The sequence below is a fragment of the Myodes glareolus genome, chromosome 15 (assembly GCF_982192425.1).
Source record: "Myodes glareolus chromosome 15, mMyoGla1.1, whole genome shotgun sequence".
In the NCBI taxonomy this organism is placed as follows: domain Eukaryota; kingdom Metazoa; phylum Chordata; class Mammalia; order Rodentia; family Cricetidae; genus Myodes; species Myodes glareolus.
In genome coordinates, this window is record NC_142040.1 from 25,619,933 (window position 1) to 25,641,148 (window position 21,216).

Consider the following 21,216-nt stretch of genomic DNA (forward strand, 5'->3'; position numbering starts at 1 on the left):
CGAGGTGGTGACTCATTCCATCAGCATCTTCTAGAATCGGTGCAACTTCCAATGCTCCATAAGTTCAACCATGTTTACCGTGGTGCAGAAGGATTTTGTGGGTTTTGCTTTAAATGCTAATCTATTCATGTCACCCTGTGCCCAAAACATAGGAAGCAGAGCATACTCCCCGGCTCCATAGCCATGCCTCTTCTTGTCACCAAGGCGAGATAGTACGGTGTCAATGGCCTTCCGTTGTTTACTTCTGGCTTGAGCTGTGGCCTTCGGTGCTCTTCAGTCTACTGGAGTGCTTAGCCCTAGAATGGAGCGCTGCCCTTCAGCGGCCAAACGTAATCACCAGCTCACTGTTGACACACCAAGAGAGTCACCAGGATCTTTATCAGACACCTTCAGAATCTGCCAAACTGATAGCATTCCCAAGTATCCGAGGTCAGAAAAATACAAAACTAGAGGCTTCCGTCTATTCTCCCCGCACCCCACCGCTGGGCCACCTCACCAGCCTTACAAATGAATTTAAGATGCAGGGCCATTATAAATATGCAGATTGTCAAAATAAGTTTAAGTTAGTTGGGCCTCTGTTTTGACTTTCATTTGTGTGTTTACGTGTGTGCTGCCAGCGGATGAGCCCAGGGCCTTGCATATGCTAAGCAAGCACTCCACCACCGGGCTCCAACAATCCCTAATCTAAATTGTTATACATAATTCTGTCTGATAATACCCAAACTTTCCTTCTCCTCAAATAGCTACTGGAGCCGGTGCATTTATTCCCAAGGCCAACTTTGAAAGTTTTAAAGTTGGCAAAGAGGATCCATCTTAAGGAAAAACAAAACAACAACAATGGTTTGTGCTGGAATCCTAACGTCCAAGGTTCTGCCAGCTTCTCTTAGGAGCTAAGGTGAGTGCTCAGATTTTCACTCTGTTTCTTCACGGCTGTCTTCCTGTCTGTGTGCTTTAAAGTTTTAGGCTAGTCTATGTATGCGCAAGTGTGTCTGTGTGAGTGAGTGTGCACGTGTACGCAGGAGCCTGTAGGGGCTGGAAACGGGCGTGAGATGCCCTGGACTAGAGTTAGGGGAAGTTGTGAGGACCCTGACATGGGTGCTGGGAGCAGAGCTCCAGTTCCCTGCAAGAGCAGCGACTGCTCAGCACCAGGGAGACCTCTACCCAGCCCCACCCTCTTGTGTTCCTATTGTCACCAAAACAGCCACATTTTACCATACAGATTTCATTTACAACACCATGATTGAGGGGGGAAAAGGCAATACTTGATGCCTATTCTATCAGGCATGGCTTCCGGGGAGGGGGGGGGGTGACTAAAAATGACTTCCCTCAGGCTGCTGAAAGCCCTGTGCACACCATCTTCACACCACTGCCTATCGTATGGCAGCACCGTGGCTGATTCAGCAGCACTGAGAACCCGAGTGAATCGGAGGCCTCTGATTGCTGGTCCCCCAAAACCCAGCCTATGTCCCCAAGTAATTATTAGCCACACTCAGTGAAGGCTCAAAAATCAAATAGAATCTCCACAAAACCTCCCTGGAGTGGAAACGCTTTAGAAAGAACTTCTAGATGATTAGAGACTTTCGAAGTCCTACCCCAACCCCAGCAAGTCAAACCCCGAATAGATCAATGCCAGGTTCCTGCCCTAGTATCTAAAGCAGCCATGAAATAGAATATCTTTAACTTGAAATATCCTAACAGGCAAAGGGATGCCAAGCTTTAAAACATGATTCCTTATGAGTATAATTTAGGACTTTCTCTTCATCATCGAGAAGCACATGATAAACTAGGTTTTAGAAATTTGTTACACCAGGCATGGTGGCCCACACCTTTAATCTCAGCACACAGGAGGCAGAGGCAAGAAGATCTCTATGAATTCATGGCCATCCTGGTCTACCTAGTGAGCTCCAGGCAGCCAAGGCTACACAGTGCGAACCTGTATAAAAAGAAAGATCACATATTTTGAGAGGAAAATTGGGCTGAAGGTCGTGAAAAAAGAAAAAAGAAAGAAGGAAGAGGGGGTGATGTATTATAAATGTTCTTACTTTGTGAAAAACTGGTATTTATCAAAAATGCCCTACATGTCAGGCCATGTTTTCCATCGAGCCTAAAGGGAATGTGGTACATTAGATTCTGCTGCTAAAATGAAATTAATATCTGTCTCCAGTCTTTTTAGAATTCAATTAAAGTAATTCCTGGATTATTACTGGCTCATTCCGCCTGGCTACTCAGGAAGGGCTGTGACCACAACGTCACGAGCTGCTGTGACAGAGTCATCCCTGAGACCCAACAGTCCTCCCCTGTGAAGACGCAATGCTGGACGACCATCCTCAAACCCAGCTTCCTGAACATGTGCATGAAGCCAGCCAAGGCGCCTCTGGGAACCAGGCCCTGTGCCAGTAATGCACGGGAGGTTTAAGGTACCATCCTCCCTCCAGAAAGCTTGAGGAATGCAGCCAGGCCTGGTGACATGGACCTGTAATCCCAACTGCTCTAGAGGCTGAGTTAGCAAGATTGTGAGTTCAAGGTCTGACTGAGATGCAAAGTGAGTTTGAGGCCAGTCTAGGCAGCTAAGGGGGATTGTGCCTCAAGATAAAGATAAAGTCAAAAGGGGGACTAGAAATGTAGGCAGGGTAGAGCGCTTGCCTTGCGTGGTGCCCTAAACTCAACCACCTCTATCTATCCTTCAGCCACTGGTGTAGTTGGGAGGGGGTGGTGGGACCTGAGAGACAGAGTTCACAGTGGGATGGAACGGTCCCAAACCCTTGGATTTCAGATGATATCATTGTGGCCCAGCGAGGTAACATGACCCACATAAGATTTCAATACAAATTTCAGTTCTGACCCAACCTGAGGCGTACCCAAGACTGGAAATACTTCTAATCCCTTCCTCCTGCAGATCACCTAGTCACCGGCAGTCAAACCCAACTCACAGTAACCAGACTGTTTCAAAACCCATTTACTCCGCATATCTTACCCACTTCCTATTTCTCCGGCTGCATATCCACTCCTGTGGAATAATAGCGAATAAAAATAAAGACTTCTGCCAGGAATGCCGAAGGAAAAAGAAAACCTGGCTCTTCGGGCCAGACAGATGGTTCTGAGGCTAAAAGCACTTACTGCCAAGCCTGATGACCTCAGTTCAAAACCCAGGATACACATGACGGAAGGAGAGAACCACGGTGCACACCTAGACACATACATACTACATAAATATGTATATACATATACCAAAATAGTAATATTTTTAAGATTTAAAAATCTCTTCTAGCGGCTGGAGAGAGAGCTCTTGCAGAGGACCTGGGCTCTGTTCTCAGCACCCATACTGCAGCTCACAGTGGTCTAACTCCAGTTCCAGGAGGTTCAATACCGTCCTCTGGCCTCCTTAGGCACCCAGCACATACATGGTACACATACATATATACAGGCAAAACACTCGCACACACCAAATAATTAACAACAACAAACAAAACCTGTCCTAATAAATCAATCTCCAAAACAGACTTAGTACTCTCTCAGGACAAGGTCTCCTTAAGGTGGTCATGGGAGGCTGTTTTCTCTAGCTCAGCCCCATGTCTGTTAAACGTGGAAGCAAAATACACAGTTAACCATAATGATCCTGGGATTTGGAGTGTTCAATGATATTGTGAAGCCACCTCAGGTCCCTATTGGCCAAATAATTATAAGATCTTTTGGTTTGGTTTGGTTTGGTTTTTGTTTTATTGCTTTTTGAGACAGGATTTCTCTGTGTAACTGTCCTGGCTGTCCTGCGACTAGGTCTTGTAGACCAGGCTGGCCTGGAACTCACAGAGATGCTTCTGCCTCTGCCTCCCAAGAGTGCTGGAATTAACGGCGTGCACCACCACCACCTGCCCCATATCATAACATTTTTTAACACCTTTAGAAGGTTAAAAAAGAAAGGGTGTGAAGCTTTTGTCTCACAATGAACAAATTTTTGTCCAAATTCTGACCTTTGAACTAAACATCGAGAATCCCTTCGCACTGTTTCTTCTCGATGAGCAAGCTTTGGAGGTCCCACAAGCACCTCACATGACAACCTGGAGTGGCCAGGAATGCACTACTGAGAGACACACTTCTACTTTCAGGGGTAAGAGCACTTGTTAAAAGCAAGAAGACCTGAGTTCAAATCTCACCCCTTGAGGACCAGTAAACTCCAGTGTAGCGAAGGATGGAAACAGGAAGATCACTGGGGCTTGTTACTCGTCACCCCAGATTCAGATTCAGTGAACGGCTCTGTCTGGAAGGAATAAGGCAGAGAACGGTAGGACACCTAACATCTTCCTCTGGGCTCAGCATGTGTGCAGGGGTGAATACACATCCACAAAAAAAAAAAAAGCAAACTAACAAATTAATTTTGGAGCTGGGACTATAGCTCAGTGATAGAACATTTACTCTGCGTGCATGAGGCCTTGGGTTCGATCCACAGCAAACACACACACACACACACACACACACACACACACACACACACACACACACACACACACACACAAAACTCTAGTAAAGCCCTAGTTAATAGATCTTGTACAGGAAACCTGTTCAGTCTCTGGGGGCTGTGATAACTGATACAAAAGCCCCTTCCAGAACTTCATGCCTGATAACTTTTGACAAATTGAAATGTTGGCAGCTCTGAAAAGCAGCATTTGAGAGGTACGCGAACTACACGTGACAGTGGCTTTCTGAAGGACAGGGCAGCCAGGCCACTCAGTCACAGCCATAAACCGGGGCCTTAATTTTCACCAACTCACACCATCTGAATCTGCCTCCACCAAACTTTACTCACAATTAAATCACATCTAAAACATCCTCCCACGGTCCAAGCAGAAGGGGTCAGGAGTTCAAGGTCAGCTTTAGCTTCATCTACTGAGATAAAAGCCAATTTGGGCTCCTGACCCACTTTCAAGAACAGAAATGAGGAAACCGTGCTCCTAAGAGTTGGGTCAGGCAGGAAGGAGCCCAAACAACCCTGAATTCTTTCAACAAAATGTTCATCTCAACTCAGTTTATAAGCGAGGGTGTCAAGGGCAGAACCTTGTGCGGGTGATAGAGTGGAGAAAAATGCCAAGGACACCAGGAGAACTCTGTCTGCTTGGACTTTGTCTTATTCAGAGAGAGGTGATGTTTTGATCAGTAGGGAGTGGGAAAGGCAGGACTCTAACTCCCTGCTATGCAGAGCGCTTGCCTCGTATATGTGGGACCCTAGGACTTGGAGATCTTTTGACTATAGTCAATGGGGAACCGTGGGGAAGCTCAGAGGAGTCAATCCAGGAGGTAAGCATTGCCATTACAATCTCCAAAGGCAGCGCCTACAGAGTCTAGGCAGAAGGCATTCCATGTTGCTCCCAAATAAGGTTCTGGAGAGCATGGAGGGGGCTGATATGCAAGAACTTCAAAGAGAAAGACTTGGAGCCAATGGGGCTCTCAACAATAAGTTACTTGAGAATGGGCCCCATGTCCCTGGATGGAGGCAAAACAGATACAGTGTACATCCTTGTGACAAGTAGGAGGGTTAACAGTGAGGCGCTGATACAAACGGTGGCCATTAGTTCCCTCTGCCTGACACAGCCGACCATCTCTCTGAAGACATCTGTGGGAACAGCCATTTCACCCCACCTCAACTTTAGCCTAAACAGCAGGGGTTTGTATCCTAAAGATTACAGTTGTGAATGTGATAATTTATTAACACACTAACCAATTTGGAAAGGGTAGAACAGTCATATGCAAGGAAGTAAATCCAAGAGAGATAAATATCTCAGAGGACTACAAAGGTGACCGCAAGCCTGTGAACCAGGTGCGGCTCAGCTGTAAGACACAGTAACCGGAGCTTTGTAATTACAAGATGGTTATAAACTTCAAGGATCAACTGCACTGCTCACAAGCACCGCAGCTGCAATGTCATTGTTTCCAGGGCTCTGTGGGAACGAATTTAGAGACTAGACTGCTAAACCCTTATAGCAGATAGATCCAGATGGAGGCTAGCCGTTCAGGCGACTTGAACGGCCTGACCCTAAATCTGAACGGCAGCTGATCGTCCCCCCATGAGTTGGGAGCTGAGGGGACTGTGGTTCAGCTGCTCCCCATCAGATGTCGTCGGCAAGAAGCACACTCTGAGAAGAAGGTGGCAGATTGGAACATTTAGCACAGTAAGAGAATTCAAAACCGCATATGTTATCAATTTTTAGAAATGTCCTTACAAGAGCAATTGTTCAGAATGGCCTGCCTGCGGCACAATCGTGGTGAAGTTGGCTGAGAGAAACACCAAGGGAACATCATTCGTGTTCAGCAGCCTCAGCATCCCACAGACCAGACTACCCTTACTGCCTAGATGCTCCTTCTCACTGTACTGGGACAGCTGGTTAGCCATTTGGGGTATGCTGTGTGGGTGAGATTTGCACTGGCAGAGACCAGACAGAAACTTCCAGATGTTTGTCAGTCTAAAGATTCAGATTCCATCAAGAACTTCATTTGCTTCTCCTAACAGAAAGAAACCACTTCTCGAGAGAAGTCCACAGAGTGACGCTGATACATCAAGAAGGGCAGCCGTCTGCTTCCTTTCTGAGCATCCTTGCATCTCTGCATCCCAATGGTTTCTAATGTAATCCAGACACAATACACAGGAGCACACCGCTGCTAGTCTTTATGGGATGTTGAAAACTGGAAAGGCTTCGGATAAATATCAGCAGAAAAATTAATCAACTAACACATATGCACTGTACTTTAAGCTCCTACAAAATAGCCTAGATCAGGATCCCTGCCACCATTGGCCATCTAGTCGGGCTGGAACACCGAGAGTCACACAGAAACACACAGCAGGTCCGGTGCCTGATGGCAAGGGATCAGTGAGAAGGACCAGCAGTATAGTGACAAGGGCTCGGACGAAAAGGCAGCTCTGGGGCTGCTAAGTTAATCAAAGGCTTCCAAACGGCTGTGTTTGAGCTGAGCATCAAGGATTACAATAGGTTCTGTCTCAGGAGGAGAGGCCTCCTGTGAATAAAGTCAAGCTAGAAATGAAATCAGTTCTCAGTACCAAAGGGCTGCCAGCTCTCTAACCCTTACAGATCCTAAAAATCCCATAAGGCTCAAGGTTCACAGACACTGGTGTAGTATTTGCATGTAATCTGTGAACTCCCTGCATGCTAGATAATTTCTAATAACCAATGCAATGGCAATGCTATGTGCATATTTGTGGCCCAATTGTATGCAGGTGATAACTGCCAGGAAATAATCGGTACATATTAGATACAGGATTAACTTGCAACCCACAGTTCACTGGACCCAGGGAAGCAAAATGGTGAATACAGCTGGCCGACCATATACAGCAACCCTTACACATGGCTGGTGGAGGCAAAGTGTTCACCAAAAGAGACACCAGAGGATGACTGGCATGCCAACGGCATGGATGGAAAACCATGGGAAGAGGTAGGCACTGCTCCATTCTGGAGACACTGTAGGATGAAGAATGCCAGAAACAGCCAGGAAGGTGGCAAATTCAGCTCACGCTGGAACGACCTCTTTTTCAAACGATGCCAGGTCCATCTGGAATGATCCCAGTGAATAAAATATCCCAGGTTTTAAATCCTGCAGGAGGGGCTCAGAAAGGATTGTCCACAGTCCCATCAGTCAGAGGGAACCCTGGACATTCTAAAACTCTAGCATTTGGGTATGCATCTAACCATGAGGTCGGTGGAGCAAGGAAAAGGGGAACGGTTGAGATAGAACCAGGTGGCAATGCACAGGCAACCAGCCAGAGTGCTTACAGGGAAAGGCAGACATCTGCAACCAAGGATCATTTGCCTGAGCCACGCAGCCCTGCAGAAATGTCGTAGAAGTCCTTCATGAGACTGACTTCCTTTGCTCCAGAATTTATCTGCACCATGAAATTAAAGAAACAATCAGCTTATCACTCCTTCCCAGTGCTATACTATCCCACAAGGGGACCAGGTAGCCCGCTGACCCATGCACGTGGGATTCAGACTTCCTTGTCGGCAACCTCTTGGGACTAAGTCCAGAAAGATAACCTTAGTCTTTCAGTGTGCTGACTGTACATGCTTATGACCATGGCTGCAGCCACAGTGCTGGCCTGGAGACCGTGCATGCCCAGCCTTGTGGATTACGGCCAGAAAAGCTGACCGGACTGAAACTCCGGTCACTTGTAAATTTCAAGACGGCACAGAATGTTCGAACTGAGAAGGACTTAGAGAACCATGGATCTCATCTTTCTGGATGAAGAAAGACCAGAAATGATTCCTATTTGCCCAAGGTCACACAGACAGGAGGTTATGAAGAGGTCTATGCCTGCTTTAGATTCTCAGCCAAGGGCAGACTGCCCTGGATCACACTGACCTCTTACCGCCTTTCCAGCTGGAAAGCAGGCGGGTGCTGGGGACCAAACCCAGGGCCTCACAAGCTAGGCTTGTGTCCCATCTACCACAAGCGCCACCTCTAACCAGGGCCACTCTTTATAAATGCTCCATTGCCATTTGTTGTCAACACAATGTCCACCAATTTGTGATACTCCATAGTTTATTTCATCAATCAATGAGGCGCATTACTGCTAACCTGGCTTCACTTTTTTTTCTAACCCAGTACTGGGGTCTTACGCATGCTGGGCAAGGCATTCTACCACTGTGGATTACGTCCTGCCCTTGTTATTTCCTTTTCAAAAAAATAGAAAATCCGAGGGAGAGAGAGGCCACTAAGCCAGGACAAAGACAGGTCTAGTGCATTGTGGCTTCAAAGTCTACACTAGAAAACATCTCATTAGAGTTTATGACATATGAATTCTTTAAATTATAGAATGAGGAAAAGAAAGTGGGCATAAACACCACAGACACGATTACCTATGCCATATAAAGAACTTAAAATCTTTCTGCTTTTAAAGGGTCCAGTCTGTCTCACGGGCTGACTAGATGGCTCAGTGGATGAAGGTGCTTGCTTCCAAACCTGAAGAGCTAAACTCAGTCCTGAGAACTCACATAGCAGAGGGAAAGAACTGATTACTAAAAACTGCAAAGCTGCCCACTGGCCTCCACATGTGTGCACACACAATAATACATACATACATACATGTGATTTTTTTAAAAATCTCTTGGTCATGCATTTGAACTTTAAATTCCTATTACGTGTGTTTATTTGCTTGTTTGTTTCATGTGTGTTTCTATGCCTTGACTCAGGTGTGGAGGTCAGAGGAAAGCTTTTAGGCATTGATTTTCTCTTTCCGCCATATGGATGCTGAGGACCAAACTCATGCTGTTTGGCTCAGCAGCAAGCGCCTTTATCCTCTGAGCCACCCCACCAGCCCTCAGTTATCTATTTGTTCAGGAAATGTCTGGATATGTGTTTGATGGGACTCTAGAAAGCATGCTAGCATTTCAAGTACATATTTTTCCCATGCTCAGATATCACAAGAAGCTTGCCCCTTGCCAGAGATAGGAAGTGACTCACTTGATGGTTTGGAAGGGTCTCTTCTGAGCAAGCTTAAGTTACTGCCTGCTGCCTGCTTTGGTGGCCCTCTCCCACAACACACACACACACACACACACACACACACACACACACACACCCTTCCGTTCTCCAAGGAACATCATTTTTATGTTAACTTTCCACTGAAATCAATTCTCAAATTAGTAATAGCTGAACTGAAACCAGAGACTGAACCTCTAAAGATTAATAAAATGTATTTTTGATAAGATATTCAAAACCAACATCACTGGAATAAATAACCAACATTCAATTATACATTTTTCACTTTCCCTCTTATTAAAGAAATGATGTCAAATCTCATTATCTCGCTTACCCAGGAGAAGAAATCCAGGAGCAATAACAGCTCAAATAAGCAAATTACAACTGTAGCTAAGATCAAATTTTGGGGAGAAAATGGAGTGCATTAAGAAGATATACTGCCACATAGACTCATTTCCCCAGCCAGATGTCTTGATTGTGGAGCAAGCAAACGTCCATTCTGCAAAGAGGACCAATCCTAAAAACACAAGAGCCACAGAAGGGTCGTCCTGGGCCTGAAGTCAACCGCCCAGGGAAGGAAAGCCAAGGGCAGTCACAGGTATACAGCGCCCCTCAAATTTGCTGACTGGGTGAACAGTGAAGAAAGCTTTCACAGAGCATGAGGCACGTGACCCACGCAACAATGCTTCGCGTTTTGACATCTTTTCAATACCATCACAACAACAGTGGAACCAGCTATCAAGGGTTGGATGAAATGGCAGACTATAATCTACATGCTCCGGAAAAGAAAAACAAAACAAAACCTCTCCTTTGCATATCTGACCTGCACCTGGTAAGCAAGAAAACATCTCTATGCTCAGCGTTGCCTAAGCAAGAGATTCAGACCCAAACCCACAGGGCGGCAAAACGTTACCAGTGCAACTCTAAAACGGCAAAATACCCTGTGTTTCAAATACACTGCTATTTTTGATTTAGCACCCTCTGTAGAAGTTGCCCAGCATGAGCCAACTCTTCAAAATAAATCTTACCTAAAGTCGCAGGGGGAATAAGCCCAGAGCTTGACAGTAACACAGGTACCATTGCAATGAAACCCAATCCACACACCAGAGCTGTCCTATCACCAAGGACATTGAAGCATAATAAAATTACAGTCATCTGGAACTTCAAGAGGAATTTGGGCTCTATTTGGCTCTCTCCTACCCATTTATCAGCAGAAAAGGAGGTTCCAACATTTATATTATGAATCTTTCCTCTTGGGAGTCAAGACTTGACCACAAACCCCGGCAGAAGTTGGTTAGAGCCTAAGTACAAATTTTATACAAAACGCTTAATCTTAAAGTAACAGTATATCCCGCCACTTAATACCACTCGGGTTTTCGCTCTTCTCACGTGGCATACTAAAGGAAAGAAAGCCACGTGTATCAAAGCACTTTTGAAATGCCTGTCCAGTGGAAGTCTTAGCCACAAGAATGGTTTCTTACGAAAACACAATAAGAAAATACTTCAGAATTCTCCAAAGCACCTCCATGATTTAAAAAAAAAATGTTAAAAAAAAAAACGTACTGAAACCCTAGATGGGCTAATGAAATTTCACAGAACCTTCATTGCCTACTGATTTCCTTCTGTACCTTGAAACGTTTCTTAACTACTTAGAGGGCAGACGGTACTTCAGAGGAAAGTCCCGTAACACACCTGTTAGGGATCACCAATGGCACGGCTGTGCAGCCTTGATAAGAGAGAAAACAGGCAAAGGCAGCGCGAACACTGATTCTCTGTTCTCGTCTCATGTCACATTAGCCAGGACACTCCCACGAGTTACAGACTCAAGAACTAGTTCTGTGCCTCAGTTTCCCTGCCCACTAACTATCACCACTAAGTATCAGGTGTGATACTATACCAGTTCTATAATGAAAATAATTACACCGAATCACCTATAAAGTCCCCATCAGAACATTAATTATATTGAAATGCTGTCAGAGTACAACTTTCAATGACTTTTGCAATATTCTCTTCTTTCAAATATTCCAACTGAGTTTTAGCTCGACTATTCATCAAGATTAGACAAACCCCAATTTGTTTTAACAACATCGACATAAGAAGCCAAGGCAGACGTACGGAAACCCTCCCTGGGCAAGGTTATCAGCACTTGGATTATCGCGTCCAAAGCAGATCCGACAGAACCTAACTAGGGCGAGCCTTTGATTTTGCTTGTGCTGTGAGAATAGGATTTCATTCACAGACAGCTTCAGGGTCTAGGAACCGAAGAGGACAAAACAGAAAAGCAGTGAGTCCGTTCTTTATAACTATTTCTTGATACAGAATCAGTGTGCAGAACCAGTGGTCAGTCTCCACGACTTGGCGCACGTAAAGACTGGGACTCCAGCAGAGGTCAGAGAGCCAAAAGCTGGCAAACACAGATGTTGCCCTTCCCCCGGACCCACCCAGCTGTAACCAATAGGCGGGCGCTGTGGGCTCCTAAAGTAGTCTCCCTTAGAAACCTGACTGGTGTCTGGGAAACGAGAGCTGGGTTTCCTGGGTGGTCCGAACACCCAGTGTCCACAGGGCTCACAATAAGCGAGAATGCCTTCTCCGCCCGTGACCCCTACCACCCACATTCAAGTATTCCAGCGAAAACCCATGAAACAAGTGCATGCATTCCCACGGAACCCTAAAGGCCCCTCCCAAACAAGATAATCATAGATGCTTTTGTAAACTCGGCAAACGTTTTCCACAGAAATAAATGTCCTGAGCTTGGGATTGGCCAGCAGTCTGGGGTCCCCCAAGCACCTGAACGCCGGCCAGTAGCACAGATGGGAAGAGGGAACCCTGGCTCTCGAGACGCTCCCTTCTCCACCACCCGCATGCCATGGATTCCCACCGCTCGCGTTGTGCTGAGGTTGAACTCCCTCACCCTCCGCCCCTTCCCATCCCGGTGCCCGAGGGAATGAGGGGTGGCCGCTGCCTCCGCCCCGGTGCGCTCCGCCACTGCCGCCTCCGACCCCGCAGCGCCTTGCACTTGTTGCCTTGCCCCAGAGACCAGGAGGCGGCGCCCATCCCTCGAGCTGCCCAGCCGGCAGGGTGCAACCTCTCGCCACCTCTGCGGACCCCTGCGTCCTCGGGGACCCTGGAGAAACTTTGTCCCCGGCGAACTCAGGTGGGCAAACTTCACCCGGGGCTGCGGGGAGACAAGAGGGATGGCTCCCGCAATCAGCCTTTACCTGGAGCTGTGGCCCGGGAACGCCCGGAGCCCTGACCAGGCTCTGTCCCCGCGGCCTGCCGAGGGCTACACACCGGCCAGCGTCGCCCGGAGCGGGGAAGCCGGTCCCCAGCTGCCCACGCCCCTCCGCTCCGCTGGTCGCACCGAGGGGCGGAGTCACCGCTCCCGCTCGCCCGCCGCGCCCACAGCTGGGGCCGCCCCCCCTCCGCGCCCCCCGGTTCCCGCCTGCCCACCTCCGGCCTGCCGGGCTCGCCGCCACCTCCTCATCACATGGCCGCGCCCGCCACCGGCTCCAGGAGGAAACCTGAAGCTGCTGTGACTCCGCCGCCTCCCCCTCTCCCTCCGCGGGGCGGCGGCTGCTCGCCTCGGCTTTCCTCCCGCGGCGGGCACGGAGCGGGACCTGCCGGGCCAGGGCAGGGTTGCACCCTAGCGGCGGCGCCCGCTCGCCCTGGGGGCCTCCACGCCCTGTTGGCGCCGAAGGAAGGAGCTGGCCTGTCCGCTCCTAAGGGGAGCAGTGCCAAGCCCTAGGGAGGCTCGGGTTGTCCTCAGCCCAAAGCCACCACACCCGGGACATAATAGCACCCGGGTCTGTTACAATAGGAAGTACTATTTTAAAAGCAGCAGTCCTCTTAATTCGTGGGGCTGATGGATGTTACTCTGGCCCAAAGCTTTACAGGCTCGATTCCTTAGGTTTTTCTGCACACAGGTGCCTAAATGACATCTTAAAAAAAAATTATTAGGTTTTTTTTTTGTTTTGCTTTGTTTTGTTTTAGAAAGTCATAGCCACTTATAAAATACTCAGCCATGTGAAGGGACCCCCCCCATCTTGCTGCATCTAGTTACTGGGTTACTCAACCCCAAGGTGAAAATTCTCTCCATTATACGGCTCACCATAAAATGGTAAGTTTAAGACGGTCGTTGCAGCTTTAAATATAAAATTATGCATCTGTTCTTCCAAAATAACCTTGAATATTTGCTTTATTTTTCTCAAGATGTCTACATGAACGTGAGAGAGGTGGTGGCCCCAAGAAGCTGGGCCACCAACTCTCCAAATCAGAAGCAGGACCCCCTCCCTAACCATCACCACCAGATGCCCCGGGCGGGCCACCCTCCTAATGCTCCTGGTTTAAGGAATGACAGGATAGCAAGAACAGAGGTCCAGGGGTCCGCGGTCTTTAGTCCTGCCCCAGCACAAACGCCGCTCTTCCTTCTTGATAAAGGACCTGGCATTGACCTTGTACTACTATTGACACTTACACTCGCATCAACCGACCTCACACTGCAGCACCTTGGGCCCCAAAGTAAGAGCCCTCACCATTGAAGAACTTCAAGGTCCTGAAATAAAAAATAAAAGCAATAATATTATTTTTCAAGCATCAATATTTTCAATGTGAAAATGTCAACCGGAGATTAGCTCCGTTGACACACCAGACAAAAACAGTTTCCAAGCTGGTTAGCAGAAAAGTTCATAAAAGAAGCCTTCGTTGTTGGTCTCCTTGTTGCTGTTATCCTTTTATGTCATTTTTTTCCCTTTTTCATGGATTCTGTCATATAGCTAGAGAAAAGCAAGGAATTGTGGGAAGAGGAACAGGTATTATAAGCCATTACCCAAACCTCTTCCACACTAAAAAGAAGCAAAAGAGAAAACTGCCACTGACACTCTCAGCAGGACTGTGGACGAGGACGTGGAATCCCACTAGCTGCAGTTTCTCTTGCCCTCTCCCAAGCACTGAACTTGATCAATATTTAAATAAGTACTTGGCTTTCACCTGCTCTAGGTTTAAACTCTAAGCGCCAGCTCTGGCAACTTCAAAAGAAGCCGGGGACTGCCTGAGGCAGGAAGATATCCCTTGTGTAAAGAACCCCTTGCATCTGATTGAACTGTGTCCTGCAGACACAGGTCGCTCAGGACACCGGTAGCGCTGAGTGGGGCTGGAGCCGCAGGTGTTTAAAACTGAGGTGAAGCCTGCCATTCTCAGGCCACAGAGAAGGAGCATTCAGCCAGGAAGAGAGCCAGTGGGCCATCCTGCTGGCATTGCCCCAGTTTTCCAATGAGTCCGCTGCAGGGTCCCAGCTGGTCTGTCTTGTCTAGCAGTCCAACCTCCGTTCTTCCTTGACCTTTATTCTACCCAGACCTCCTCCATAAGCCCCTTCTCCATTGTTCTGCTTTCTTCCACCCTCCGACCTTTGACAGAGAGCCGTAGTCTTATCACACGAAGTAGCCCTTGCCTATACTTGCTGTCATAGGCAGGACTATTAAAATTCTTGCTCTGTCTCCAGCATGCCCTTTCGAGGACAAAGAGCTGATGATCTCCAGTCCTGACACAGGGCACCTGGGGAGTTTTGAATGTTAGTTTAGTTGTTTTTTTTTTTAAAAAAAAAAAAAATCCGGTATGCAGTATGGAAAATGTCTGTCACAATTTGTGAACATTAATGGATAAGAACTAGTCCCAACTCTGTTATCACCTAGTAGTTCCCTATACTTTATTTCCTTCGTTAATAACTCTGCGAACATGAATAAGAAAATCCAGGATTAGGTTATGAGCATTAACTGGCCAACCATTACACCGTTCCAAGTAAGTTTCGTTGACTTAAATGAAAGCTTGGTCTGAGAAGATGGCCAGTTTGTCAGGGAATGGGGCAACTTCAGAATTAGAAAAAGAATGACCTTGGGTACATAGGTCTTTCTAAGCCTTCATTTCTCCATCTGTAAAATGTGAGTAGTGTCTGCAGTCACTGTGGAGATTAAAGGCCTGGCAGGGAATGCAGACTGAAATGACAAGGAAATAGTGGTAAGCAATATTTCAGAGGATGGAACATTAGAACACTTCTTTCTTTAAAAAAAAAAAAGATGTATTTAGTTTGTAACTACACAAATGTGTGCATACCTACCTGGGGGTAGCGGGTCTGTGTACATGTGGATGCAGTACCTGCAGAACTCAGAAGAGGGCTGCACACCCCCTGGAGCTGCAGTCACAGGTAGGCTGTGACTGTGGATGCTGGGAACCGAACCCTGCTTGTCTGGCAAGAGCAACACTGGCCCTTAACCACAGGGTCATCTTGTCAGCAAACACTTAACAGTCAGACTGCAAGTTCTAGAGTTTTACATACTTCCTTGGTCTAAAGTCGGGGCTCATAGAGGAAGGAGGTTGTTCTAGGTAGGGTGGCATTACAGTGACGAAACATCCTGACCAAACCATGGGGAGGAAAGGGTTTGTTTTACTCACTCTTCCATGTCACTGGTCATCATGGAAGGGAGTTAGGACAGGAACTCAAGCAGGGCAGGATCCTGGAGGCAGGAGCTGATGCAGAGGCCGTGGAGGGGTGCTTCTTACTGGCTTACTTCTCATGGCTTACTCAGCCTGCCTTCTTATAGAATCCAGGACCACCAGCCCAGGGATGGCACCACCCACAACAGGCAGAATTCGCCCAATCAATCACTAATTAAGAAATTGTCCAACAAGCTTGCCTACAGTCCAGTGTTATGGAGGCATTTCCTCAGTTGAGGTTCTCTCCTCTCTGATGACTAGCTTGTGTTGAGGTGACATAAAACTAACCGGCAGAGAAGCCATTCTAACTTGCTTTCTATGGCTGTGACAAATGCCATAACCAAAAGCAATGGAAGGGGAACTGTTTATTTGGCTTGCATTTCCTGATTATAGTCCATCAAGGTAAGTTAAGGCAGGACCCTGGGGGCAGGAACCAAAGTGAAGGCCACAGGGGAGTGCTGTTTCCTGGCCTGCTTTTTCAAATAGCCTGAACCACCTGCCCAGGGGTATCACCCATATTGGGATGGACCCTCCCAAATCAATTATTAATTTTTAAAATATGCTCCCATATTCTTGTCTACAGGCCAATTTAATGGAAGCATTTTCTCAGTTGAGGTTCCCATTTCCCAGGTGACTCTAGATTGTGTCGAGTTGGGGGAGGGAGGACTAACAAGCACAGAGGCCAACATGCTCAAAACCAGGGGACAGGTCTCAAGTGGGACGCTGTCCATGCACAAAGTTGCCTTCAGCTAATCCCTAGGAGCCTAACACTCTAACACTGAAGATTTGTTCTGCCTCTATTGCCACTCTTAAAAAATAATAAATACTTTTTATTTTAATAGTGAATAAAAAATAACATTTTTTTAAATGAATGTTTTAATGTAAGTATACCAAGCAATGGATTTCGCTGGGGACAGTGTTTATATTCACTGTAGTTCTCTCTTCTGCCTGCATACCATCACTACCTGGAAGTAAAACCTCTTGACCCCTGGGCTCCACACCAGACCAGAATCTCCAGGGGGGTGGGTCCCAGGTTTGTAAGTACTGGGAGGATTCCCAAAATCCAGACCAAGGTGAAACCAGATGACAGGAACTGAGTTTGTCACCAGCGCAGGAGGATGAGAGCCAACCTCCAATGACGCGAGGGAAAATGACACAACCCTTCCGCTTCTCCCGTGTTGGACAGCCAGGCAAGAACATCAGGTGTGCTGTGCTTCAGGGACATGCGCATGGGAATCATGTTGGGATTTGTTGAACGCTACATTCTTGTTTAATATCAGCTGAAGGCTGCAAGGCTGCCTTGTAGATGGAAGTTCCTGTTCCACCTGATCCCACAGCCATTCAGTCCCAAAGAAACACAGAGGCTTATATTAAGCTGTTTGACCTCTTAGCTCAGGCTTATCATTAACTAGCTCTTACAACTTGAATTGACCATAATTCTTATCTATGTTTAGCCACATGGCTTACTTAGGACTTTTTCTCAGTGAGGCATTCTCATCTTGCTTCCTCTGCATCTGGCTTATGACTGCTTCTGTCTTTCCTCTTCCCAGAATTCTCTTAATCTGGTTTCCCTGTCTATTCTTCCTGCCCAATTAGTAGCCAATCAGCATTTTATTAAACTAATACAAGTGACAAATCTTTACAGTGTATAAGATCTTTATCCTGCATTTCTGATGAGCTTCAGAAGATACCCACTTGCAGTAGCATGAATAATAAAAACCAGAGACAGATTTGGGGTTCAAGCTGAAGATCAGAGAAGCAAAGCAGCCAAACCATTAGAGAGCTCTTACCTCAATGAAATCTTGAGATTGAAAGGAGCATTCTGCCTTATATTCCTTTTTAGTACTGAGATTCAATGTATGCATGGACATTGCCTACTCTCTAAGGCTAACTAGTGTGGCTGCTGGGATTAAAGGTGTGTGCAATCACTGCCTTGCTTGTATGGCTGACTAGCTTTGCACTCTGATCTTCAGGCAAGCTTTATTTATTAAAACACAAAATATCCCTATATTCCCCTTTTTGACTAAAATTAAAAGGCTATAACTAATATAAGAAAAAATATCAATAAGTATAATAACTATATACAATATATATAGGTTGTAAGTATTTCAACAATGTCTAGTCCATTTGCATTTGACAAATTCAGAGAAAATACTTCACTATCTATCCTGTCTTGGTGAGTTCAAAGTCTCATACCTAATTTATTTTCTATCATAATTTCCATTACCATTCAAAACTATATTTTGCTATCTCTCAACCTTATACACTGTATACTTCTTTAGTGAATCTCTTTTCTGAGTCTCATAAACAAAGAAAACTATAATTATAACTAGTCATCAACTACCTCAGAGACCTGAGAAGGAAATAATATTAGCTGAGTAAGCAGGAAATGGAAGCATGCAACTTCCAAAAAATGTGAGAAATGACAGAAATAACTTGCTGTCTGGACAGTCAACGAAAGTTCTTCTGCAATGTTGGGGCATCCATCTTCAGTCTAAAAACCTAGAATATTCAACAGACTTTTCTATGAAGCAGAATATTCTGAAAGACTGTCCCTCCATGTATTGGCAAAATATGGCAGTTACTCTATTTTGTGCCCTGCTTGTCCATTTAGGACAGCATACTGTTAGCAATTGAGGTAAAGGTATTTTCTTACCCAGTGGCTTAGTTTTTCACAAAGAAAGTAAACTCCATATGGACTTTCTTTGATGCCCATTATCTTCTCTGAAGTACTCTGAAGTAGATTGGTGTTATCAGGAGTAGACTTGTCTCATTCTCCTAAAAAAAAAAAAAAAAAAAAAAAGAACTTATGTTATTAAACATCTTAAACGCCATATTCTATAGATCTCTGAGGTGTTTGAAGACAACCTGTCTATCTTAAATATAATTCTGCTTGATCTTTTAAACATACCTAATATGACTACAAGACTAATTGTAATAGGTGATTAATTACTAATCTGCATTTTCTTATTATCTTAAACAGTTGGTAATAATAACTTTCAAGAACTAGAAATTTGCATTACATTGTTAAATGAGCTGTATAGGTTCAATACCTTGAACAAGATTAAAAACATATGTACAGTATGTTTTCACAAAATTAATCTCAAATTTGTATCAATATACAAAATTTGTATACACTATATGAAAGTTCAATCCAACGTGAAATATTTAAAACTAGTAGTTGCTTTTTAAAAATAAATTCAATAATCTACATTTTTATCTTATCCTATCTATATCCTTCCTTTTTTCTTTTCAGAGTAGATTCAATGATCTACCTTTTTATCCTGTCATATCTGTATCCCTTTTTTTAAAAACAAGAACTCTGAATCTAATTTCCTTTGTTCAGCTTTCCTCCTGACCATAATCAATAACAACTTTTAACCCCCTAAATAATAACCAAAACCCACCTACTTCACCAATTGGGGATGTTGGTATTATATTCTTAAATTTACTTCCTGCTGTCTTGGGGTGATGGTATCTTCAGGGGATTCTGAAAAGAAAAATTTAGGTTAATTGTCAAGTCCTGGAACAGGCAGCTGTATCATTGTTCAGTCTCTGTATAATGGAAAAGTGCAGGGTTTGTTTCAAGTTCTGGCTAGAGTAATCTGTGAGGCTAGGTCATCTCAGTTAGCTGTGTTGAAACTGTTCTGAGCAGTTTGTAGTTCAAAGCCAATTTTTAAGTGGTGTTTGTCAGCTTAAGTGTTTTTTATAGTCCTGGTGGAATCATCATTTTGGAGCCCCATTCTCTTTTCAGAGACTTCAAAAGTTGCTGTTAGGCGTGCTCATGGTTCTCTGCAGAAAACTGATAGAGACTCAAACCCGAAATCATGTACAGAAAGCTAAATGGAACCCTTTTCTAGAATTAGTTGGTACTCTATATGACCATCAATATGACAAAAAATTAATATATATATTAATCTTATAAATTTTGAAGTGATATTTATACTTTAAGAAAAGCTGTTAAAGAGTCATAAAACCAAAGGATTATAACATTAGTGACAATAAAATAGTCCTTAAATATTTGTTTTTCTTCTGTGCCGTATCAGGTGGCTCTTCTGACATGAGAGAGAGATTTATTTTATTTTAATAAACATGCTTGGATTTAGAGAAGGAGAGAGCCACACTCCAACTCCAAAGCTAGCTTTAATTTTTAATTGGACTGGGACTACAAAAAAAAGACCATTTGCATTATATGTCTGTAGAGAAAAGTAGAAACAAACATTTGGGGAGATTTATGAAATTTTATCCTGTTGGAAATAGACCAATTTAATCTTTCTCTTAGGATCTTTTTTTCTGAATAATTTGTCCTTTTTCTCCAGATGTCCCATTTGTCCAGTGGTCTTCAGATTCCTTAGCTGGATGCCTTTATTCTCCTGAAAAGACAGAAACAAAACCCTTCCCCAACTTTAATTTTGGGGAGATTCTCTTTTGGCAAGTTATATCTGATCAAATGAAAAGCATTAGTTAGTTTTATAGGTTAGTTTAGATTAAACAGTCATGCTATTTGATGAACTATCATCTCTTCTAATTAAGAAGTCTCTCTTGTTTAAATAGAATCTTTATCAATTTTGATGGTATCCATAGCTTTTCTTCTTCTGTGGAAACAAAAATAAGACCCCTACTTCAATATAACACATGTCCTGGTTTCCATTCTGTGGTCGGTACATCTTTAAAGTATACCGGCTGATTTAATTCCATAGTTTTCTCTACTATCCATGTCTCTCCACAGCTGTTATTCCTTTTTCATTAGCATTAAGAAAATTCAAAGTTAATAGAGTCTTATGCAATCTATTTCTGGGGTATTTATCAGTCCTTTCTATTTATTTAACTTATCCTTTAGAGTTTGATTTGATCTTTCTATAACTGTCTGCCCTGTAGGATTGTGTGGTATACCTGTAATATGCTTTATATTATAATAAGCACAAAACTGTTTCGTTTCCTTGAAGACATATTATGGAGCATTGTCTGTATTTGTATAGGTATACCATCATGACCATAACTTCTAGCAAATGTGTGATTACCTAATGAGCCTTTCTGAACTCAAAACAGTTGCCCATCAGAAACCTGAATAGGTATCAGTGGTGTGTTATACATATTTTAGTTTTCCAAATTCTATGAAATGAAACACATTCATCTGCCAGATTTTATTTCTTCAAGTACCCTTTGGGTTACTTCCTGTGGGTAGTGGTGTTTGGTTGTATGAAGAACAAATAGGACATAGAAAATTATAAGGAATTTAATTTCCTTGGC

The 21,216-nt window shown here is 44.7% G+C and overlaps 1 protein-coding gene and 1 long non-coding RNA gene across 4 annotated transcripts in view; one reads left to right on the top strand and one right to left on the bottom strand.

Annotated features, from left to right (window-relative positions):
* Arhgef28 (Rho guanine nucleotide exchange factor 28) overlaps positions 1–13,104 on the bottom strand; it is a 291,631-nt gene extending 278,527 nt beyond the window's left edge. Inside the window, exon 1 of one of the 3 annotated variants that reach the window (XM_087896810.1) lies at positions 12,931–13,096. In XM_087896810.1, the coding sequence (XP_087752936.1) occupies positions 12,931–12,964 (34 nt within the window). In that variant the 5' untranslated portion in view covers positions 12,965–13,096. Of the gene's footprint in view, positions 1–12,698; positions 12,838–12,930 lie in introns of those variants that run through there. The other 2 variants (XM_087896812.1, XM_087896814.1) reach the window with 2 other exon arrangements.
* LOC148119654 (uncharacterized) lies at positions 12,231–16,756 on the top strand. The gene is made up of 3 exons (XR_015734969.1): positions 12,231–12,634; positions 13,471–13,597; positions 13,690–16,756. It is a non-coding gene; the product is annotated as an uncharacterized LOC148119654 (long non-coding RNA).
* The last annotated feature ends 4,460 nt before the right edge of the window (positions 16,757–21,216 follow it).